Genomic DNA, 25,429 nt, shown 5'->3' with positions numbered 1-25,429 from the left:
GGGTTACAAAATGAATATATTTCACTTGAGTTTCAAAGAAATTCAGAACTCAATTTGCTGTTAATCAAACCCATACATTATCGAAGTTACTCAACACAGCTTGATAGTTATATACGTGTAAAAATCCAATCTAAACTTAATAATCAGTTAACCCATGTTCTAATCAACAACCCAGTTCCTAGCGTGTATAAACCCAGTCCAGTGCTGCTGCATCTCAAGTTCTGAGAAGCTAAAGATGGAAACCATTCTGGCTATATAGATTTCCTGCATTTCTCCACCTTAAAAAATACTTGAAGAAACTTGAGGAAAAATTATTTTTAAGGCTTGCTCTATTTATTTTAAATTGAGAAAAACCAAAGTTTACACTGTAACCTCAAAATATTTAAGTAGCTTTTGGCATTTTTCTTATAAAGCAAATTTTACTCTCTCATTATAAAATACATTTCTCTACCATAATGATTAATTCAAATCAATGTAAGTGCCTTATTCCTTGCCCCTCGGTGGGTGCTGTGTCTTCTACACTTTGTGCAGCTTCCAGAACAGTCAATGCTCAGGAAAAAAGGAAATGTAATGGAGCAAAACCAAAGCCCCCAACGAAAAGTGATTTACTCTAGATTTACGCTAATGGAAGAACCAAAAATTCACATGTGCATACCCTCATACAAAACCAAGACACAATCTTGGTCCTCTAATTCAAGTCAACTTGCAGTTTCTAAAGACAAAGTAGTAGAAAACACAGAGCCAGAAAACTCATGTCAGACAACTTTACAAAATAGGGCAGATACCATTTTATCGGGGGGAAGGGAGGAGGGGCTGGGAATCCCCTCTTTTTCTAGAAGAAGCTTATCCTTGCTAAGCAGAGAGTTTTGTGTATGTGTTTGTTTTTTTTTTTCAAAAATCGGAAAATGAAAATCATTACTGGGCTTCTCTAAATGCATTTCCATATTAACATTAATTTCTAAAATTTTAGCATGTTTTGCACCTTTATTTTCATTTATAGGATAAGGTGGGGACCCAAAATAGTCAAAAAGAGAAATAAAAATTCTTACTGCACAATCTTTATAGACATTTTATTTTAAAGCACCTTTTAAATGTCAACAGTGGGTTTCTAACCAAGAAAACAGTAAAATAAAAAAGGGCACAAACCCACTAGGCAAGGTTAAAGTACTCCCTTACTTACACACACACACACACACACACACACACACACACACACACACTCATTTTCATACCAGATGGATTGGCAACATTAGCAAATCATGTCATTTCACAAAAGGCTGGGGAAACTATCATTTATGGTATTTATAGAAACCTAAAATACGAATATGTTTCTAAGAAGTTAAATAGTTTGGGAGATTCAAGAAGCTACCGATAGTTGAGCTATGAAAATAAAATTGACTTTGAAAAATAAGACAGAAATTCTATGGGGGGTGGGGCGGGGAGCCCACTAACCTCAAAGCTCTTTTGTCAGGTTAGTTCTCAACAGAATAGCGTTTGTTTGCAAAGGAGCAGAACTGTAAGGCTTTATCCCTGGAACCTATCCTCAGCCACCTCAGTGTGGTCTGTAGCAGCACTATTTGGATGCAAAAAGAATCTGTCAGTCAATGTCCCTGAAAACCTCATGGTCAAACCTTCCTTCAAATCAACGTTCTTAGGGTCTTAACACACTACGCACGTGTATAGAAGAATGATGAAGATAATATTTGACAGAGATTACAAAAGTATCAACTATATACAACGTGGGATGACTGTGCTGGAAAAGCTCAATTTACTTCCCTCCCAGTTCATTTATCAGTGTTAATATTCAAAGTTTACCATCTGCATCTTTATCTGTTTCTTCCTCTCCCCAGACGGTAAGATGTACTGGCCACAGGTTTGTACTACGCGTTTTCCAAGAGCCAGTCGAACAGGGACTTGCAGCTCTCCGGGGTGGCCGGCTTCTCCCGCACTTCATAGTACCGCAGCACAGCCTGCAGGACGTCCCCCACCTTCCATCCCTTTCCTTGTAACCGTCGGGAGAGCTAGTGAGAAGGCAAGGCATGCCCCAGGTTAACCAGAAACAATCTCCTAACAACAAAGTTTCCAGTCTTATTTTTAGTATCAGAGAACTCTAAGATTCTTGCTGTCTGCAGTAAAGTATTATTTCCCAGTTGTGTAACGAGGTCCTCTCCCCTAAATTACTACCCCTCTATGCAAATTAAACATTTTTCCTTCCTGCCCCTGACAAATACATCTCCTCCAGAGAATGACACTTTGGGATTCTTGGAGACAGAACTGAACAAACCTCACCCACCTGAGACTCTGTATGGGAGTATAGTCTCCATTTCTATATGAAATTCTTGACCTAAATACTTCTGTCACACCCTCAATTAGGAACATAAAATAATAAAGACAATATCAATCTTGATAGAAGGATGTGGATTTTTCCTTCCACAATATGCAGCGTGGCTTTTTTCTGAAATACACACACTGGCCTCAACTGGAAACACGGCTTTCTAAGTTAAGAAATGTTAATGTTTTGGGGTGCCTGGGTGGCTCAGTCGTTAAGCGTCTGCCTTTGGCTTAGGTCATGATCCCAGGACTGGGATCGAGCCCCGCATCGGGCTCCCTGCTCTGCGGGAAGCCTGCTTCTCCCTCTCCCACTCCCCCTGCTTGTATTCCCTCTCTCACTGTCTCTCTCTGTCAATTAAACAAAAAACAAAAAACAAACAAAAAAAAGAAATGTTAATGTTTCAACAACAACAACAAAAAAACACCAAAAAAGTAAATATTGTGGTGATCATTTCACAATATATACAAATATCGTATCATGTTGTATACCTGAAACTAATATAATGTTATATTTCAATAATAACTCAATTTAAAAAAGTAAATAAATACAGGTTTAAATAAACTCCACTGTCACCAGAATCAGAACATGTCTTCACTCATTTTTTTTCTATTTAGTTCTGTAAAAACTACTTTAATTTTGTAATATAAATATGCTTAGCCCTGTTAAATATAGCCTTACAGAGATATAATTCACAGACCAGACAATTCATCCATTTAAAGTGTACTTATAGAATATTACTCAGCCATCAGAAAGGATGAATACCCAACTTTTACATCAACATGGATGGGACTGGAGGAGATTATGCTAAGGGAAATAAGTCAAGCAGAGAAAGTCAATTATCATATGGTTTCACTTATTTGTGGAACATAAGGAATAGCATGGAGGACATTAGGAGAAGGAAGGGGAAAATGGGGGGGGGGAATTGGAGGGAGGGATGAACCATGAGAGACTATGGACTCTGAAAGAGAAACAGGGTTTTAGAGGGGAGGGGGGAGGGGGGATTGGTTAGCCCGGTGATGGGTATTAAGGAGGGCACGTACTGCATGGGGCACTGGGTGTTACACGAAAACAATGGATCGGGGATCACCACATCAAAAACCAATGATGTATGGTGACTAACATAACATAATAAAATTAAAAAAGAAAAAAAATAAATAAATGCAATTTTTGCTCTAAAGGGAAAAAAATAAATAAATAAAGAGTACTTAAGTCAACGGTTTTTAGTATAGTCACCGAGTTGAATGCAACCATCACCACAATCAGTGTTAGAACATGTCTACCACACCAAAAGAAAAGCTCTACGCATTAGTAAACACTCCCCATTTCTCCCAAGCCCCTCAACTCTAGGCAATCACTAATCTACTTCAGTCTTGAGATTTGCCCATTTTGGTCATTTCATATAAATGTAATCATAAAACATATGGTCTCTGGTGACGTTTCTTTCACCCAACGTGACTTCAAGTTTCCTCCATGGTGTATATACTTCCTTCCTTTTTATTGACAGAGAGTACTCCACTGCAAAGATAAACCACATTTTATTCATCCATTCTAGGATGTTTCCACTTCTGGCCTATTATGAATAATGTTGCCATGGACATATATTTTCATTCCTCTTAGGTATATACCTAGGAGTGGAATTGCTAGGTTATATGATAATGCTAGGTTTAACTTTTTGAGGAATTTCCAGAATGTTTTCCTACGTTACTTGGGGATGAGCACCAAGCACCATTATGCTCATGCCAGCTCTGCCTGAGCTTTTCCTTAGCCCTCACAGTTTATTCAAGACTAAATGACTTGAAAATGTCTGCCTCCCTCCAGTGAGTTCTAACACCTTTCCTACCCACTCCTTCTCCTTGACAACTCATTTCTTGAGGATCACCTTGTCTTATTTTCTCCTTCTGCCCAAAAACCGAAACATAAACTAGAAAAATCCAAAAAGTCCAAGAAAAAACAAACAACAAAATACGAAAAAAAGTTATTTTTACTGAATATCTTTTTCACATACTTCTTTCAACAATATCTTTGTAAATTCTGAACCAGGAATCAAGAGTAACTGGACTGTTCCTTTTTTGTTATAGACCAATTTACACTGGTTATTCATTGAACTATTTTATACCCTATAATAAGATTAAATCAAAATTCTGATAATGAAGATTCTGGGGCAAAAACCTTAAGATTATAAAATAAAAATCTTGACTAACAAGGTGCTTGGCACACAGTTCTCAATAAAAACATCCTATTAGTGCATCGAATCTGAATGTTCTATTATTAGAACCCTACAAAATACTCAAAGTGGTCCATGGTCCCTTATAAGATATTTAAACCTTCACTGGCTTTTGAGTATGCTAGTTTCTCCCACTAATAAGACTGGATTAAGAGAGTAGTAGGAGATATACTAATTACCAGGCATAATTATGAATCAATTTAAAACAAAGAATAACTCAATCTTTTCATATGAACACATGTTTATTAACGGCATCTAACTTTGAGTACTTAGGATGTGTCAGGCACTAGATCAAGCGTATTTTTTATGGTATTATGTTTAATCCTCACAAACCTCTGTAAGGTAACCTCTCTACTCATTTTCATAGTGCAGATAAGGAAACTGACCAGTGAGCCTACCCACGGTTAGACTAGAGTGGCAGAGCTGACATGTGGACCCACTATGAGACTCTACCACGTAAGCACTTACCCACTCTGCTATCAAGGGGCATCTTACTAGATCAACTATGTGACACAGAACATCGTATATGGTTAAATATGTCCTTACGACCACCCTGTAAGGCAGGTACTTACTTGTATGAATTCCTTCTTTGCAGAGTCATGAAGATAAAGTTCTGCCACTTCGGCCTCAGAAGCAACGAGCCACTGAAGAATAATCCTTAGCTGGGGGTCTACTGTGCATGGCTCCATGTCGATATTTGTAATGAGCAGAATCTTTCTGTCTTGCCCCAAACCTAATATTTACATTTAAACAGTATAAAGTGAAATTCATCAATTCAACTCTCAATACTCTGGTTTCCAAGGATAGAGAAATATTTTCCATTTCTTAACATTCCAATGAACGCTGGGGAAAAAAATCTGTCTTTTCTTATCCCCACCTTAACATCAACCAAAACATTTATTGGAAAGGGCACAATAATTCTACAACAAAGGAATAACTTTGATCATCTACTGAGAGCACAAATACAAAACTCTATTTTGAGGCACTGAATATCAAGTACTGTAGATGCCATAATTTGTGTCAAAATAAGATCCACAGGTAAAGAAAGAGAAAACAAAACTATAAAGCTATGATTACAATCTAAATATAAATCCCAAATAAATAAATACATTAAATGGACTCAAGAAAGCTTCTCGAACTAAGAGAGGTAACAGAAGCCACAAACACTTGTATAGGGCATATTACATCGTAAGTATTGTTCTAAGCTCTTCCTAGATACAAACCCCCGGAACCCTCACACCCATCCTGTGAAGCCAGAACTATCATCATCTCCATCTTACAGGTGAGGGACATGAGGCAGAGAGATCCAGAGTCTTACAGCGGGGAAGTGGCTGGGCCAGGATATGAACACACAGTCTGGCTCCAAGCTCTTAATCACTTCATTCTTTAGGCAGAAGAGGGGGATAAAAATGTCACATGCAGCCACTTACATCCCAAAAGCCAGACCAGGGAATTTTCTGGGTATAACCCTTTATAAATAAGATATTGCTCTCGAGTTTTTCTTTTTTTTTATGAACATTATGTTCTCAACATAAAGAAGGATGAATCGCTGTTGACTACAAAACGAATGACCTGTAGACCGATACCATGTGTCTAACACTCCTGCTTAGTGACTGCCGAGCAAAAGGCAGTGCTGAGACAAGGGGCCTCCCACGTAAGAGGTGAGCAGCCGGCCTGCTGGCAGACATCACGCCACTTCGTACCCGTCACGGAAATTTCTTGGTCAATGTCCCTGATTCTTTTTTACAGGTTGCAGGGCATTCTAGACCACTACTAATCATTTTTAGGATGTGGGTTGGTCCCTAATTTTTTCACTTAAAAAAAAACGGATCCACGTCATTCTCTTCAGATAAACGTACTGCCTTTTCCCTCCTCTCCCTCCACTCTCAATCAAAAATGGGTCTGGTGCACTGTGAAACCAGACATGGTCTCTGGGCCATTTTGTAAATCCTGCAGAGGTCATGGGGTTGGAAGCCAAGTCACCCGTGACTTCTCTGTATTATTGGCTTTCTCAGTTATGGGGCTCCTGGCTGCCTGGCCAAGGAGAGGTCACTCAACACCAGGGAAAAGGCAAGTGGCTGACCTCCTGCAACTAAAAATACAACAAAATGAGGTTTGTTGCCTCAGGATTTCCGTAATTTTGAATCTTTCTATAAACCCGTATCAATCTGTCCTACTTTACCAATTCCTAATTTAACAAATTTCAAAGCTGGCCACAATTTTCTATATAATGAGAGATGACTATGATCTCAAAAGCTGAGTAGTGACATGTATTTACATATAGTAAATTTCTATCTACCCACAAAAGAAATCCTAAAGAGTCTGCTAGTGCCAAAAGTATATTTTTTAAAATCAATTTCATATTTATATTAACTTATATCTTCTTTTCTCTTAATTGTCCCTCAGTAATAAAGTCAGTTAAGTAATGACTAATTCACTGAGGAAAATACTCACCACATGCATTTGCACCATGTACAGACTTTGGAACAACTTTGCTCACAGGCATTATTTGGGAAAAGGGACACAACTTGCCTAGACAAAGTCAACACTGTTTTAGTCAACAAAAAGAAAGCAAATATTACCTAGCCTATCTGTCCCTCTAAGAATATTGCCCTACCCCTACTTCATATCTGATGACAAAACTTCTATAAGTCCTATATGAAGAATGTTTACTTAAAAAAAAAAAAAAAGAATGTCTAGTTAGCAGAAGCACTGGGACTAAAAAATAATCACCTTAAGTCTGAGGATTTTAACTCAGAAACCAGTACATGATTTCCCTAAATAAGAAAGGCATAATTGGCGATAAAACTAATCGGACACTCAGGTGTTGTAAAGTACATTTCAAGAAATTCATTTGGGCAATTTTCTCAGTTTGCCCACTTCTAAAGAAATGAAAAATAAAAAGACTAGCTCAAAAACAAGTATCTCAAACAGTATGAATATTTTTAGGTGCCACTCTATAGAAGACATTATTGGTATTTACATAATAAAAGAATAAGCCATCTAAATACAATGAAAATTCAGCTTCAATATGGAAAGTTTCTACATTCACTCAGACATTCTAATATTTGAATTAAGGATTATAAATCATGGTCGAGAACACGGTGACCAATGGTATCTAGTATTTAGATATTTGGAATTAGGTTCATCAAAGGAAGAATTAAATATTTTCTTCAAATATGTATATTTTTGAGCTTAGGAATAGAACTGAGAGAGGGAAGGATTGATTTTAAAATGTCTTTTAATTTTTACTTACTAATTTATGTAACATCAACATTAAACACTAATTCGAGAGGTTACTAGTTTGGAAGGAAAAAACTAGGGCACATGCCATAATTATAATAAATTATATCTTATAATGTAAGGGGGTTTTATGTTTACATAAACCCTTACATATAGAGAGATTATCATAAATTTCCCTCTCAAATCATTGAGTAATTCTTTTAAAGTAGTTCAATCTTTACACCAATGGGCACTTCATTAGTTTAGCAATCAAATGGTACAAATGGTTCAACAAAGGACCTGCCGCTGGATACATGAGTTCAAGAATATCCTGATTTGTAATGTAAATACCCTGATTTGTAATAACCTGGAGCTTCAGTGATGAAAACGCACAAGATGAAGACTCTTCTAGGAAACCTTAAACAAAAAAACATGCAAACACTTTGAAAAACAATCTGTCAATTACCTTCTCCATCATCCTCATGATCTTCATCTTTATCATCTGGCCCATCACTTTTCGAATAAAAGAGCAGAAGCAGTTAAAAAAAAAAAAAAGCTTTAATTAACAATGGTATTAAAACTAATTCTTAAAACGTGGAAAAGAATGAATGTTACAATATGATATATGACATTTAAAAAGGGAAGAGATGACAATAAAAAAAGGAAGCTTTGCTTCTCACACCATTTCATGTTAAAATCTGAATTGTAAATGATGCCTAGACAGGTCATCAATAACCAAGAAGTTCTACCTTACCGTGATGGAGAACGCCAAGTAATTTCATGATAAAATTTAATTTCAAATAACTTAAAGCTAAAATATTCTACTAATTTGGTTTTGGATAACACAGCATTTGAATTATCATAGAATGCCGTGGCATCTGCTAATGCCAAGGACATATTTTTAACACACTAAAAATACATTTTTCCTACACTTTCCTTACATGTGAAATAAAATTACATACAAAAACAACACAACAACAAAAACCAGAAATCCTGTAGGAAGCAAGCTCTTTTTAATGAAATAATAATTGGTAGGATGAGAAATAGCAAGCAAAGCAACACATGCATAGATGTAACACATTTTGCAATTAGAGGTCAGTCGTCTCTTAGCATAATTGAAGTTTCTCATTAGATGTAAATTATCAAGCAGAATCATGTCCAAACATAGGAGAAAAGCAGACTGATACATATTGGCACTGTAACCCACGTTCTTTTAAGAATATGACATCATGCATTAGTGTGAAAGACTCATCAGTTTGTAAGTTTCTGGACTGGACCAACCTGTCTGATGTTGGAAAGGATAAATTGTCCTCATACAAATCTCCTTCTAAACCAAGACTGCTCCAGCTACTGCTGTTACCATTACTGCCAGAAGAAGAAAAGAACAGAGCTGAACCAGAAAATGAATAGTAAAGAAGACCTTGGTTTTCCTTGGAACAGCTTCTGTCGGTGGTAAGTGGGAGGTTCGGAAGCTGCCCGGCGGAGTGGTGCATCCGCGGAGGCTGAGAGACCATCACTGCAACTGGGCGGCCTTGGACATTTGGGAGTTCTCTTACTTGTCCTCCATAGATCAGGAAAACTATTCTCATTTTATATGTATTTTACATATGAACACAACAGAATGGCTTGTAGGACAGCAAATGAATGCGTGAAGTAATAAGTTTCAATGATTAAATCAACATCTATGGCAAATCTTCAATGATTAAATCAACATCTATGGCAAATCTTGGGATATAATTTGTAAAAAGCCAATACTCTTCCATTTGGATAAAGTTTTAAAAAGACCACAGGTTAACTATCTCTCAGCTCTTTAGACAACGCAAACACTGATGGGTTTGGGGGGGCAGGAATGAAAGGACAGGCACCGAAACATAGTCCCAAATAGACCTCTTCTAACTACTTCGAGAAAAGATGTTTTCTGATTTCAAAATACTCTTATTATGTCAATTACTTTCATTTCATACATGATGTATAATTCAGTAGGTGGCAAATAACATACATTTTCTTCAGAATATTGAGTAACCGAGGCTTAATACACCTGTCTGGTGGGCCAGTCACTAATGCCACACAGGTACCTTCTTAAACTACTGAATCGAAAGAAGAAAGCAACTATATTCTAAAACTGCGGCAAAGCAATAAGAAACAAAAAGCGACTGTGTTCGGAAACAAAACTAAATATAATTTTTCAGATTAAAACCTAAACATGCAATTTAAAATACTAATCATTAAAGTAATTAGTAAGCACATTAGTTCGCAGTGATAAGCAGCTTATACTTCCCCACATTACGCTAGGCAATTATAAAAATTAATACGTACACAAACTAAAATTTTGGTTCTAAAAAGTGAATTAACACAAAATCATCTTCTGTGCATCAGTAAATGTTGACAAGGTTGCAAAAAAAAGGATGATTATTTAAAAGTTCTGAAGAGTTTCCAAGCAATTTCAATAATTTGCATATCCATATTTACTCTGCGCTAGCAAACTGTCACAAAACTAGACTGTGTTAGAAAAGTTAAAACTGGGGGCGCCTGGGTGGCTCAGTTGTTAAGCGTCTGCCTTCGGCTCAGGTCATGATCCCAGGGTTCTGGGATCTAGCCCCGCATCGGGCTCCCTCCTCTGCTGGAAGCCTGCTTCTCCCTCTCCCACTACCCCTGCTTGTGTTTCCTCTCTCGCTGTATCTCTCTCTGTCAAATAAATAAATAAAATCTTAAAAAAGAAAAAAAAAGAAAAGTTAAAACTGGGGGCACCTGGGTGGCTCAGTCGTTAAGCGTCTGCCTTTGGCTCAGGTCACGATCCCAGGGTCCTGGGATCGAGCCCCGCATCGGGCTCCCTGCTCAGCGGGAAGCCTGCTTCTCCCTCTCCCACTCCCCCTGCTTGTGTTCCCTCTCTCTCTGTCTCCCTCTCTGTCAAATAAATAAATAAAATCTTCAAAAAAAAAAAAAGAAAAGTTAAAACTGAGCAGGGTCTTTTCAGCCTATGTTCAAACAAATATAGCTCTATTATAAAACCATGAAAACAGCCAGAGTTTTGCCTATGTAGCCTGCTGTCAGACAAACCAAAGATGGGAAAACATAGAAATACAGAATGGACAGACAGCCTGTGAGCCAAACCAAAAGGAAAAATTGAGGATCTCAAACACTGCATTCACCTCTACTAACAGAATGATTTTCTAAACAAAGAAAAATATTACAAAATTAAAATTCTTACCCATATGCTAACAACAATAATGAGTCCTTTTAATTAATCATCAAAATCCATCACCTAAGGTTTAGGTGAACATGCAAAGATATAACGCCTGAAAAATGTCAAGGCTAAAGATTCAAACTCCCTCTATTTAACCTCATTCCCCCTTCCTCTTGCCCCTCAAAATGGGTCAGATTCCAAGTCAGTTATTTATAAAATGTCACCTCTAACTAGGGTGCCCGTATAATTTCTCACCTAACCAGAATACTTCTGGAAATGAAAGAAGTCACCATTAATAAGTACACAAGAGCAGCGGGAAGTAAATTCAGACTGTCCCAAGCAAATTGGGAGGTACAATCGTCCTCCATTAACCCGACATAAAACAACTTAATTTCTTCACTTAACAGTGTTCCTATTCCTATTTCATTCTTGAACACTGCCCTGCTTCCATCATTTTCTTTTAAATATTTTCCTATCTCCTATCTATTCCTGTCTGTGTATTTTCCATCTTTTCATAATTCCTAGGTCTCGAGCAGGTGTACCTCAAGCCAGTGGGGGTCAAGGGCTAAGACTCTTTATACATGTGCAGCTATGTATCTTAAGTGTGATCTCTGAACCACCTGCATTAAAATCATCTGAGATTTTTGGGACCTCCAACGACCTAATGAATCTTAATCTCTCTTAATCTCTCTAGAAATTCTGTGTTCAACAAGCATACTACCAACCCTGGATGAGCCCTACTCTGTGCTTGAACCTTAATAACCACAGAGCATAATCGTTCTGTGTTCAATTAAAACTACAGGTATTTTTCTGAAAAAATGCTGTGAAGCCAAGTTATTCTCCATCCTGAATTCAGTTAATTTCCTGAACCAAATGCATTTACCCATGTTAAACAGAATTCTTTTAGTCGCCGCCTGATTCGGTCTTTTTGAAACTTGGTTCTGTTAATGAGATGATCTCTTCATCTTTGTTTTAAGTCATTCACAAATAATGAGCAGAGCAGTCCCTTCTTATCTGCAGAGGATGCATTCCACGGCCCGCAGTGGATGCCTGAAACCATGGGTAGTACCGTACCCTACAGATACTATGTTTTTTTCTTCACATACATACCTATGATGAAGTTTACTTTATAAATTAGGCACTAGTAAGAGCTTAACAACAAAAACTAATAATAAAAGAGTAATTATAACAATATACTATAATAAAAGTTATGTGAATGTGGTCTCTCTCTAAAAATAACTTCTTGTATGTACTTACCATCCTTGTGATAATGTGAGATGATAAAATGCCTACATGATGAGATGGAGTGAGGGGAATGACAGAGGCACAGTGACACAGTGTTAGGCAACAAGTGACCTTCTGGCAACATGTCAGAAGGAGGGTCATCTGCTTCTGGACCTTAACTGACCATGGGCAACTGAAACTACAGAAAGCAAAACCGCAGATGGGGGCGGGCGGTGCGGGGGACACTACTTATCCTCTATCACTAATAAAAGGCTGAAGAGGACAGAACCAAGGACAGAGCCATCCAACCAGACAACATTCTGCACAGAGCTGTTCAACTGGCTACAGGCCCCTTAATGCCACACGCCATGAACCCTAGTTCGCCCATTTTAACAGCAGGATTTCCTAAGCAGCAACGTCAACCCTTACTGAAATTCTAGAAGCCTGTGTTTCTCCAAGATGAGAGAAGAATTTAAGTGTTAACATTCTATTCCTGGTAGAGTTATGGAAAGGGCCACATGATGTTTGTGATATTACCCTTACTTCCCACTACCAGTTTTAAAGACTGTCTTTTCGGACCCAGATTTTAAGATGTATTAGTGGTTCACACAGCATTTTAAGAAACTATGACAAAATAGATGTTTTATGAAAATATTAATACTTACTGGTTAATCCAAACATCAGACAAAATGCTCTGAGATGATGTCTTCTAACAGGTGAAAAGCCATTTCCTTCCCTTCATCCCCTCCTCCCACCGTCTTCTCACTTCCTCCTCTTGGTAAGTCAATTCCAAGGGTTCTGTTCCACTGAAGCCTCACAGGGTCCTTTCCACAGCCCGAAACTAAGAAGCCTTTCCTCTCCCTAGACTCAGCTCTGGATGGCACTGATTATTTCCAATTATCAATTAATGTGGATAAAAACTTATGGCATTTTATAGTTTAGTCAGGAATGCCTTTAGAGAGTAAAGAATGTAAGAAACAAGTGTATCAGAATAAAATATGCCAAAGACTGTTATTATAAACAAAATAAACTAAGACCAGTTATATATGAGGTAAGTGCTTCCTGCTGTACAAAACCATATTTTTATAAGGAGTTTATGTATTTTCAGTCATTCAAGTATAAATGCTCCAGGTCATTTTGTTCCTGAATAGCAGGGTAAGTGAGGAATCCTTCCCAAAAAAGATATTACTTTCACTAATAACAAGAAAATTACAGGGTCATTAAGATACCTTTTACAGAGATGAACCATGAGAGACTATGGACTCTGAGAAACAAACTGAGGGTTCTAGAGGGGAGGGGGGTGGGTGGATGGGTTAGCCTGGTGATAGGTATTAAAGAGGGCACGTACTGCATGGAGCACTGGGTGTTATACACAAACAATGAATTGTGGATCACCACATCAAAAACTGATGATATATTGTATGGTGGCTAATATAACATAATAAAATAAAATTTAAAAAAAAAAAGATACCTTGTACAGATCACTGCCTTTTTTCTCAGCCTCTAAAGAAAAAAAGGTACCCTTTTTTAAAAAGTGAGAGATACAAAAGTCCAGGAAAATCCTAAGGGTATAAAATCAAATGTATGGAGTATTTTTCTTATCAACCACTGGCACACGTAAAGAAACTTAGCTTGGCTAATAACTATACCTAATAAATGTGAAAAACCATTAGAACTACATTATGGGTAATAAAATACATTCTGAAAATAATAAAAGATTTTCAAATTCATCATCTTTAAAAACCCAGTATAAATTTACTCCCGAGGTCTGAGGACCTAAACTACGGAATCACATGCACAATTTTAGTTACCTTTCACTTAGGTGATGAAAGCTGCTACTTTCATCCTGGTGTTCATCTTCAAAACTTAAATTGGACCAGCTACCAGTGCTGTCATCACCAATACTGAGATTCATCTGCTGGCTGCCGAAAGACTCAGTTGACTGAAAGTCTTCTACTTCTTTTGGACTGAAAAAAAAAAAAAAAAAAAGGAAGGGAGGGAGGGAGGGAGGGAAGAAGGAAAGAAAGGAAAGGAAGGAAGGAAGGGCGAAAAGAAAAAAAAATTCAATCCAATTCTCAGACTCTCAATTTGATGATAAAGATGACAAAAACAATCGATATTCACAGCCACACCACTGGCCCATCCAACCCTTTGTGTCTGCTAAAAGAGACTTTGCAGGAGAGCATACTATTTTCAAAGTTAACTGAGCTATATCTATTATCCACCCCAAGTGCTCTATTTATCTAAATTCTCTTTAAAGCAATTCATAGTTTCAACTGGGACCACTATGAAGGAGCACAAATTTCTAAGTTTATCACCTACTTTGTAAGACAGTACTTTTAGTTGTACTGAGAGGAAGCTCTTTCTGGCTTCAAGAACAAAAAAAGTAGTTCGAAGAATTCTAGTACTGTCAAACAAGCCTAGAGTCAAATTTAAGATTTTGAGCATAGGATCATAACCCTTCTCATTCTTTTTCTCAATGAAGAAGAGACATTTATATTTTTATTCCATTTTCACAAGAAAGGCCACTGTTCGATTACTGTAATTGCCCCCTCTATATTTTATTCTCAACATAGCAGTTTAAAATGATGTTTTTCAAGATGAAGAGGAAAAATGTTAGTCGTCTGATCAAAACATCCTAGCGGCTCCACACCAATCAGAATGAGAGTCCAAATCCTTATAACATACTCATTGGTATGACACCCTCTCCTAGTCTCCATGGTGTCCCATCTATTACTCTCCCCAGCCCTCTCACTGCAGCCACGCCTGCCCCTGTGCGGCTTCCCCAACACGCACGATCCTACCCCTTTGCCTGGAACCCTCTGCCCCAATTCCCACGTTGACTTACTCTCTCTTCACCTTTGGCTCTTTGCTCAGACATTATTTTATCAGTGTTGCTTTCCCCCTCTCTACTTATTCAAAACTGCAAACCAGGGGTGCCTGGGTGGCTCAGTCATTAAGCGTCTGCTTTTGGCTCAGGTCATGATCCCAGGGTCTTGGGATCGAGCCCCGCATTGGGCTCCCTGCTCAGCGGGAAGCCTGCTTCTCCCTCTCCCACTCCCCCTGCTTGTAATTCCCTCTCTTGCTGTGTCTCTGTCAAATAAATAAATAAAATCTTCAAAAAAAAAAAACAGAACTGCAAACCATCCCCACCTGCTGCTACCCCCCCACACCCCACACCCCACACCCACCCCTCCCTTCCTTGCTTCAGTTTTCCTCCAAAGCACTTCTCACTGTGTGATGCACTTGGCTATTTTACTTGTCTTCTTCTACCGTAACATAAGCTCCAGAGAACACATATTTTTGACTGTTTTACTTATTTCTGTATCCCCAATGCCCAGAATAAATCCTGAACTGCCCCACCCCCCTCTGGGGCTATCCTCATCTTATATTTAAGATACAGCAACTGGAATTATACTGGACAGGCACATTATAGTTTTTTTTTTTTTTTAAGATTTTATTTATTTATTTGAGAGAGAGAGAGAGAGAGCACAAGTAGGCAGAGAGGCAGGCAGAGGGAGAGGGAGAAGCAGGCTCTCCACTGAGCAGGGAGCCCGACGTGGGGCTCGATCCCAGGACTCCAGGATCACGACCTGAGCCGAAGGCAGCCGCTCAACCAATTGAGCCACCCAGGCGCCCCAGCACATTATAGTTTTGAGCCATAACAGCTCTACTTTGTTCTTTTTAAAATTTTTAACTCTCTCCTGGAATGTGCCGCAATCTAATCGTTTTTTGGTTGAAATGACCCAGTAGATGGGGTCCAGAGAAGAGTTTTAATGACTGCTGGGTTATTCTGGCTCAGAAATAATAGCTCAGAATATAGTTTAGATGTTTGCTCTGCTAAAAATACACTACCATATAATTCCCCATTTGACACTTCACATACCACCCACATACCACCCTTCTGTACATTACAGCTTTGTGAAATATTTATGGTTATTTTCATGAATCAAACATTTACAAGAAAGGGGATGCCAAATGATACCTTTAAAAATAATCCATCTGAACGAATCCCTCTAAAGCTTGAAAGGCAAACCATTTTATCTTCAGAAACAGGAAATGGGAAACAGTACACTGTACAAACTAGAGCCAGCTTTTAATAATCAGCACTTACAGAACTCTACACAACTGTTAAGAAAAGGGAAAAGAACTACAAAGTAATATTCTACTGGCCTTGATAAAAAGTTGGACTAGGACAGCACAGGCTTGTAGGAGTAACTCCAGGGGCCTACCTACTCACCCAAGGGAGTTAAGAAGGGAAAGTGAAAATACTGAGCTACCAATAGCAAAGGCATGTGCCAGGCCCTGGGAAGGGTATTTTAGAGACTCTAATGTAGGGGAGAGTCTCTTTTCCTCCCAGGGCCTTGGGGGAGGCACAGGGAGAAACAGTTAAAATAGCCCGAGGCCGATTTTGTTTGCGGAAGGTTGCTTCAGTTGTAGAAAGGCCTAGTTTACTACCACTTATTCATTCATGTACTTATTAACCACTTATTATAGGTCTATCATCATATTAAGAACTGACAGGCAGTCATGAACAAAGAAAATGCAGGTCTGCAGATTTTTACTGTAAAGGGCCAAACAGCAAACACTCAGGCATTGTTGGCCACGTCTCTACTTCAACTACTCAACTCTGCCGTTAAAGCATAAAAGCAGCCACAGACAATACATAAATGAATGAGCACAGCTATGTTCCAATATAACTTTATTTATGAACATTAACATTTGAATTTCATATAATTTTCACATGTCACAAAATAGTATTCTTTTGATTTATCAACCACTGAGGAAATGTAAAAACCATTCTTAGCTCACAGACAATAACAAACAAACAAACAAGCAGAGGCCAGATTTGGCCTGTGGGTTATGCTTTGCCAACCCCTGCTCTAGGAGAAAGGAGGCTACCTGATTACAGCAGAGACCTCCCTTGGTTCACCGGAAACATCACAAGAGGACGCCATGGCACAACTGGACTCCAGGGTCCTGGCCAAACTGCATCTCCCTATTTTAAGATGGCTAAGAAGAGAGGTGGTCCTTGCCACGGCTTTGACAAAAGCTACTAAAAAAATCTGAGGAATCCTGTGACTCCACTTCAACTCTAGGAACTTTCTCTGTCCAGTGGGACTAACAAAATCCTACAAACTAATAACACAAGTTGGTCCTGATGCTTTCCAGGGAGTAAAAAAAACGGTTAAAAGTGAAAATTTTAACTAAGGTGTTGGAATCACTGAGCACAAGGCACAGCTACTGAAGAAGAGGACACTGTGAGACCATCAGAAAGAACTGTCCCCTGAGACAGGGACCCATCAAGAGAAGTGACAGCAGGGGCGCCTGGGTGGCTCAGTCGTTAGGCATCTGCCTTCAGCTCAGGTCATGGTCCCAGGGTCCTGGGACTGAGCCCCGCATCGGGCTGGCTCCCTGCTCGGCGGGAAGCCTGCTTCTCCCTCTCCCACTCCCCCTGCTTGTGTTCCCTCTCTCGCTGTGTCTCTGTCACATAAATAAATAAATCTTTAAAAAAAAAAAAAAAAAAAGAAGTGATGGCAGTAACAGAAATCTTTGGCGAATTTTTAAAGCTTTCTTCCCTCACAGCAGTTTGGTTAAATTATGCTCTTTATAAGAAAACTTACCTTTGTGAAGAGAAAGAAGAAAACACTGTAAAAAAACTTAATCTCAGAGTAGTTAATGATCACGGTAATACTCTACACTTGCCGTCTAAAACTCTCTGGCTTTTTCACCAATCCAGCTTTACTCTGTGAACGGGGGCAAGATGACTATCCTGCCTAAGCCTCCTCTTCTAGTTCAGGAAATGGTTAACACCTTCCCTCAAAAGGGCTGTTGGGGGGATAATGAGACAACAGAGCTGGAGAGTAACATACGGGATATGAAACCCCACTCAAATGTAGTAGGCAAAATTTTTTTTTTAACTTGGGGTTAAAAATAATTGTACCTTTCTTAATAGGACCTAAGACACATATGATCAAGTTTAACTTTTCCTTTCATCATTAAGACCCAAAGGGAATCTGAAACTCACCTGCTAACTGCACGCCCAACATTCATCATTGCTGACATCATTATTTCTGTGGTAAGGCTCTCAGCAAAGCTAACGCCATCTTGTCCAATTCCGCTATCAGCCACCAAGCTGGTATTGCTCACCTCTCTCTCTGCTTTTTCAATAGCTTCAGCAACTATCTTCTCAGCAAGCACCGTCTTCTTATCGAGACCAACATGAATTTGTGGGACATCAAGATGAAAAATTCTAGATTCCTGATAGACATTGCTAAGTTTTGTATTAGAAACTGGCTTACTACTAGCAAGTGAATCCTGTCTGGAAACGTGCAGAGATGAATTTCCAGTGCAATCGTGCAGTTCTTTACGGCCACAGTATCTGCAAGCTTGGCTTATAAGAGGTGACAACTTTTGCCCATGAGTGACCCTATCGGCTGCTTTCGTGGACTCAGACACATGGAAAACTGCGGATCCTAAACTTAGCTCTAAAGTGTCATCCACTACTTTCTTAGCATACTGCTCTATAGCTTGAACGACATTCTCTCCGTAAGCAGACCCATTTAAGCTGTCCGTACTGTGGTAAATTCTGTGACTTTGTGAGGAAGGTTGAAGAGACTGAAGAAATTCTGGCTCGATGTGAGACTTGGTATCTTCATCACATCCAGGCTTTTCATAAAGGCGAGAATCTGTTAAGGATTTTGGCAAGCCACCTGCAGATGCTGTCAGCTCTTTTGTAACATCTCTTGTTATGCTGTGAGCAAGAGAGGTTGAAAAACTATACAGTTCAGAGCACTCATTTTTATATGTATCCCGTGTCCATTCACAAGTTTGATTTTTACAAAGGTAACCTCCGTTTCTTTTACTTTGTCGTTCTTTATCTACTTCTTGGTGGTGTTCTTTGTTTAAGAACTTGAACAGTTCATTCTTGGTTTTTACCTGTGAGCTTTGCATGGGGAACATTTTTGAGCTGCACTTCACTTTGGCGGTCTTAGCGGCTTCTTGTAATCCTGATTTAACAGATCGATAAGCAAGTCTGTTGGCATACTGGTCCATTATTAACTCACTATTGCCGCCCTCCTGTTTTAGCACTTGGATAATGTGACCCGCGTACTCGTCTGTCACGCTTTCACAGCTGGGATACTTGTAGGTCAGACCAGACATACAAGAACTTGGTGGTAATGAAAGAATGCATGGCTGTAGTTCTCTTGAGTGGGCTACAGCCTCTCCATCCAACTTCTCTTCTGATCTATCATCTCGGCCCCCATCAGCGTAACAACTGTTCTTTCTTTGCCTGAAAAGCACACAACTTCTCACTTTTGCTATTTTCTCAGCTTCCGTAAGGACTTCGGCGGCCAGATCACCTGCAAAATTGCGTAATGTTTGTAAATTTTCCTCTGAGCAATTTAAAACGGTAGGTGACACACTTCTTTGATTTTGTGCGTTTAAGCAAGGGCTTTTCGCCTTGGGTTCTTGAATGACTTTATTATCTAGGTGGGAAGCTGCCATTTCTGTTGCGAGAGAGATGATGTGGGTAGCTAATGATTCTGCAAACTTAACTTTCTTCCCTGAGTGCTCAGGCTTCACATCCACTTCCGGATGCTCTTCGTCTTCACTACTTTCAACTTCTTCTGAAAGAGAGCGCATGAGTTTCAACATGAACTCTTCTTTCCCTATCGTATTTTGTTCCTCTTCAGACAAACTACCCACAGATGAGTTGTGGGGTGTGGAGGGAGGTGTAGCAGGTGCAAATTCTTTTGCTAATTCCCCCTTGAGTTTTTTGGTTAACTTCTTGACATCCCATTCCGAGCTAGCCTGGGACGGTACCAGAGGAGTAGAGGGAGGAGTATCAGGTATTACATTTCCGTCTCTAAGTTTCTGTTTATCTTCCACATGCAAACCATCTACACATGGAAGCACTGTGGATGGGTAAGTATGTGAATGAGGAAAAGGATGTTCTTGCCCGAAAGACAAGGGCTCAAGTGCTGTATTATTCACATTATGCTTTTTCACAAATCTGTCTTTAGTAACGTCCTTCAAATCAGGTTTCTGACCTGCAGCTGTCGGACAAGGTGGTAGTGTGTCTAGAGAAGAGCCGTGAACCGATGAACCTTTACATTCTGGAACACAATCCTTTCCTGCTGAAAGTGAACAGTGGGTTAAGTGATCTTGAGCATCAAGAAATTTGGGGAACTTTTCCAAGGTCAAGTGTGACTCTTGTCTGGGAACAGGCAAGCCTTCCTTGGGTTCGGCATTTTTATCTACATTTGGGATCGTTGATTTGCTTTTATCTATGGAATGTTTAATAATAGATTTTGATAACTGATCAGCAAACATGTCCTTATTGCTAGCTTCACTCTGTCGCAGTGTTGCTTGATCAGAGTGGAAAGGAAGGGGCTTTCCCTTTACTGTTGTAGTTAACCAATCTGCGTGTTCATCAACTGTTTTTGTACCTTTGAAGGATGTCATTGACTCTAACGTTTCATTTACAATCGTATGCACCATTGCTGCAGAAAAGTTGCTAATAATCACAGGATCGCTTGTTAATTTTGAAGAGCTCTGCATTTCGATGTCCTCATTTGTTGGTTTAAAATCTTTCTGGTTACCTGGATTGTGGTCTGAGGGTAAACAAATATTTCTGAGACACGCCACTTCCTCTTCTCTGTTTTTTGTGGTAACACGTGTCTGGGTAGAATCACCATTCAAATTAGTATCATCAGACGACCGATGAGACTTTGCCGGATGTATGTTAGATGAAATATGATATGGGAGAAGGGCACTTCCTGCCAAGGGCACTGGTATAGAAGTAACAACTCCAGAAGTACAAAACAAGGCCTGCTGTACTGTGTACTCCTTTTTATAGTCCTGCATGGGTCTCGTCGCCGTAACGGTCTGACTGTTAAAAGCAGGAGAAGACATGGAGGTCTGTGTCGACGGCACTAAATTCTCTGTGCTCGCACACTTTATGTTATCTGTAGAAACACTCACTGCTGCCTTGGTTGTGAAGGTCACATCGACCTGCGAAAGCTCAATAAACGCTTCCTGTATTACAGACTCAGATAAGTCTTTTGCATAGGACTTTACCACTCTGTCTTCACAGTCTGACGACCAACACTGTGGAGATGCGGGTGTTGGAGGATAGGAAAACTGACACACTTCCATGATGCCTTCAAAAACAAGCTCTTCAGCAAGATCTGCAGCAAACCTAGCAACTGTGTTTGTGAATATCTGCTTCTTTACATACTGTAAATCCTGTAAAGCATTTGCTAAAGCTTCACTCACCAAAAAGTTAGCCAGACCGCTAATGGCACGTTCTCTCAGTGAAAATGCACACTGCCTTCTCAGTTCATTAAATGCTATCTGAAAAACGGAGGTTGTCAATTTGATGGCTAAGTGACACAGTGCATTGGTACATGAAGACATTCCTTTCTGTAAGTCTTTAAATGCACTGCCAAAACTCTTTTCCACAAGATCTGATGCAAATTTCTGAATGCTATCTTTAATCATCAAGGATTTATTTTTAGATTTACTTTTTTGATCAAGGCTTTCACTCTTAAGAGCTATGGTTTTATTTTCTCCCTTTTTAATACTATTCATGTTTGAGGTTACATTAGTGGGTTGGGCAGGAAGAACAGAGCCCAGTACCTCACATGAAATGCTATGGGCATAATCCTCAAAGGTGTAATAAATAGAATCATGATTTTCATGACTCCTATCTCCACCAATATCTGTTTGGCAAAAACATTCAGCAGGAGCACAGCCTCCAAGAGGACTAAAGGCAGAGGATCGAATAGGGCTAAACAAACCGCTGTCTTCCCCTGACGCCTTCACTGGGCGAGGTGAATCTGGAGCATCACACAGGTTACTGTAAGGGGATTCTGGTTTACGAGGAGTCGGCTTTCTAACATTAGCTGGGAGAGCTGGACGATCAAACTTGAATTTTTGAGGATTCATAGTAGTGGTTACAGAGCAAGATTTTTCATGTTTGTGTCCCTTCTTTTGTGATGTCTTTCCTAGGACAGGATCTTTTGAAAATGGACAAGAAGTCTCTAAAGTTTGCTCTAGTTCATCAAACTGATCAAAACTATCAAAAAATTCACTTACTTCTGAGTCTGAATCCTCTATATCATCTTTCATCACAGGAATTTTAGGTAACTCAAGTTTTGCTTTTAAACTTTTCTGATAACCCTCTTCATCCAAGAAAATAACAGGACTTGGACTGGAGCATTCAGATTCAGAGGAGTAGGCAGGAGAAGAAGAAAAAAACGTTTTCTGTGCATCACTACCTTTATCTGAAGCATTAGATGACCTGTAGAAACTCTTTTGGATCCAAGGCTCAGAAATTAATGTGGTGACTGAAGTTTTCACAGAAGGTAGTTCTTTATGTCCCAGCATATTTATTAAGGAAGTTGAAGGTTTAGCCAATGACTTCTGCCTCCCAGAGCTAACCAGAATCCTTAAATCATGGGTTTCTAAATGGTGACCAGAAGAAGTCTGAGAAGCAGCATCACATTGGCTCTTTAGTGCAGTAATAGTTATTCCTATAGGAAAAGAATAAGATGATCAAATTATTCTTGAACAGAATCTTTTGAAAATTAATTTATATCAATGGGAATAAGTAGACTTTAAGCATGAAATATTTGCACCGTAAGTGTCTTCTACACTATGTGGTTTACCAGATTCATCCCAAATCACACTTGAGAGCAAATATACCTTTTACTAAAATAATTTCATTTTACCTCACATCTGGGAATACCTGGTCTATGAAATGCTTAGCTTCTTGTCACATGTGTTAGGAAACACTAATATGGTCCCTCCACCAGCTAACTCTTCTCAAATTTGAACCCAGGCATGGTCCAACCACTTAATGTAATGAGGTAAACAGTGCTTGAACAGTACCACCAAAATAAGAACAGAAATAGCAAAACTAAGAACCAGATAACAATTTAAAAATCAAAAGGAAATGAATTCCTTGCACAATCAAAAAAAAAGAAGTTAAGATGTTTACATCGCATCAAATTTCAAAATGAATTTAACTGAACTCAGCCTGAAAACTTTTAAAACTGAATGTTAAACTTTTTCAAGAAAAAGTCTAGTAAAGAACAAACCATCATTGTATGGCTTTGAGGTCTCTTCTTCCTCTAAGTGCTCAAAAGCAGTGACAAAGTCATCCTCTATGGAAGACACGGACTGGTTGGTATCATCATCATCTTCCTTAGCAGTCTCAAGTTGGCGCTTCTGATGCAAGTATGTGTCCAGGGTATATCTTATACCAGTAGCATATTTACTTAGGAGACTAAAGATAAAATCAATTCTGAGTCTTGGTAATGTAGGTGACACTCTCATGACACAGAGCATTCCAGAATGCTGACTCTTGGGAAAGATGAAAGTTTAGATAAAAATAATTTTACTTTCAAAACATATTATACATACAAAGCATATTATCTGGAAGTGAAGCCTAGAAATAACACAATCTCGGGGAAAAAAAAGAAATGCATGCATCCTGAGAGGCTCCCTGGTTTTGTTCATTCTTTTCATTCTTTCTCTACATTTCTCACTTCCCAATCACTTTTTCTCCCAATCTTTTTCTCGTCGCTACTCAAATTCCACCTATTCTATCTCCTGAAATGTTACAGAACTTACTATCCATATCTCTGGCAATTATGTTTTCCTATATTATTATATAGCCCCATGAGTTTCCTTGTTCATTAACCTAGCTCACCAACCGTAAACTGCTAGAGCTACGGCAGGAATCAGGTTCTATTCTATTTTTGTATCCCATTTTCCAGTAGCTTCCAGCAGCATACCACCTTCCCTATCATAAAAGAATCTTCCCCTCCTGAAAAATGAAGGGGGGGAAATCGGAAGGGGAGATGAACCATGAGAGACTATGGACTCTGAGAAACAAATTGAGGGTTCTAGAGGGGAGGGGGTGGGGGGATGGGTTAGCCTGATGATGGGTATTAAAGAGGGCACGTATTGAATGGAGCACTGGGTGTTATACGCAAACAGTGAATCATGGAACACTACATCAAAAACTAATGATGTAATGTATGGTGATTAATGTAATAAAATAAAATTTAAAAAAAAAAAGGAATCTTCCCCTCCTTTTACCTAAATTTCTCTAGTATTACAATTTTACAATAATGTTTATAGCTCTGATTAAAAATATAAATCATCAGTTTTTTCCATACATATTATCTTAAAAAAATGCAAATACTGACAAATGACTCAGTGAAAAAAGCTAGAAATTAAATATAATAGCTGATCACCTCTCGTAATCCTAGCAAATAAATCAAAGTTAATATAAATGAAGAGCATAATGAAGGAAATGAGGTAAAAGCAGTTCTACTTTTACCTGTAGACCTCATAATGAACACAGTAGTCTTTTATACTTGGAATAAGTAATCCAAACTTTAAACCTACTGATTAATTTTTAGGAGATAAAACATGCAAAGCATTTTTCTTTGATGCATTATCAACAAAATAATACTTAGTAAAGAATTAAAGTTGCCGAATGTTATAAAACTACCTACCTGTCTGAAATGGTGACATTTTTATTTATAAATAAAGAATACATCTTTCAGATGTCACCTTTATAATGAAATTTTTTTTGACAGAAAACAAGTTAAAGTACGTTCTCTAAAACACTGAACACAATATTTATATAAATTTGGAATTGGCCATAAAGGGGTAAAAGATCTTATAGTTTATACAAAGGTAGAAGTAATTCAAGAAATCCAGAAATGAGTTTTCAGGAAAAAAATTAATATGTACTTGCATAGCATTTAGGGAACTTCACATTAATTTAAAATCTAATTTAAAGCCATGGTCAAAATTATTCTAGCCTTCAGAGATTTCAAAGCTTCCTGAGTTATGTTTCTTACAAATCTTATTTCTTTGAGATAGCATTAAAAAAAAAGAAACTTCATCCAAGTATTTAAAAGTTAAATATTCTCTATCCAATGTCATTGTAAAATTTGCCCTGAAAAACACATTAGAAATGATATATAAAAGTTACCTGATTTAGAGGACCACTGTTTATATCTGATGATTTACTTATATCCTTCATACAAATAATTTCATTTTCATTTAGACTGCAGAAGTGCAGTGAATTCAGAAGATCTGGAAGTTCCAAAGAAACTGTCGCTAAATCCTAATTTAAAAGAGTAATACAATAAATAACACTTTTGTTAAGATTCCTATAATGTGCATGGCCTTATCCAAAACTACAAGGTCTATG

The 25,429-nt window shown here is 38.6% G+C and overlaps 1 protein-coding gene across 1 annotated transcript in view; it reads right to left on the bottom strand.

Moving 5' to 3' along the window:
• Positions 1–303: 303 nt before the first annotated feature.
• The window catches only part of AKAP11 (A-kinase anchoring protein 11), a 48,557-nt gene continuing 23,431 nt past the window's right edge, over positions 304–25,429 (bottom strand). The window contains exons 5-12 of the mRNA XM_021697878.2: positions 25,208–25,342; positions 23,295–23,559; positions 18,215–22,727; positions 13,998–14,153; positions 9,060–9,143; positions 8,245–8,291; positions 5,129–5,289; positions 304–2,021 (exon numbers count right to left, since the gene is read on the bottom strand). Coding sequence (XP_021553553.1) covers positions 1,881–2,021; positions 5,129–5,289; positions 8,245–8,291; positions 9,060–9,143; positions 13,998–14,153; positions 18,215–22,727; positions 23,295–23,559; positions 25,208–25,342 — 5,502 coding nt within the window. The 3' untranslated portion in view covers positions 304–1,880. The remainder of the gene's footprint in view (positions 2,022–5,128; positions 5,290–8,244; positions 8,292–9,059; positions 9,144–13,997; positions 14,154–18,214; positions 22,728–23,294; positions 23,560–25,207; positions 25,343–25,429) is intronic.

This window comes from Neomonachus schauinslandi, chromosome 3, assembly GCF_002201575.2.
Source record: "Neomonachus schauinslandi chromosome 3, ASM220157v2, whole genome shotgun sequence".
Taxonomy (NCBI): domain Eukaryota; kingdom Metazoa; phylum Chordata; class Mammalia; order Carnivora; family Phocidae; genus Neomonachus; species Neomonachus schauinslandi.
This window is presented reverse-complemented; position numbering and strand designations above follow the sequence as displayed.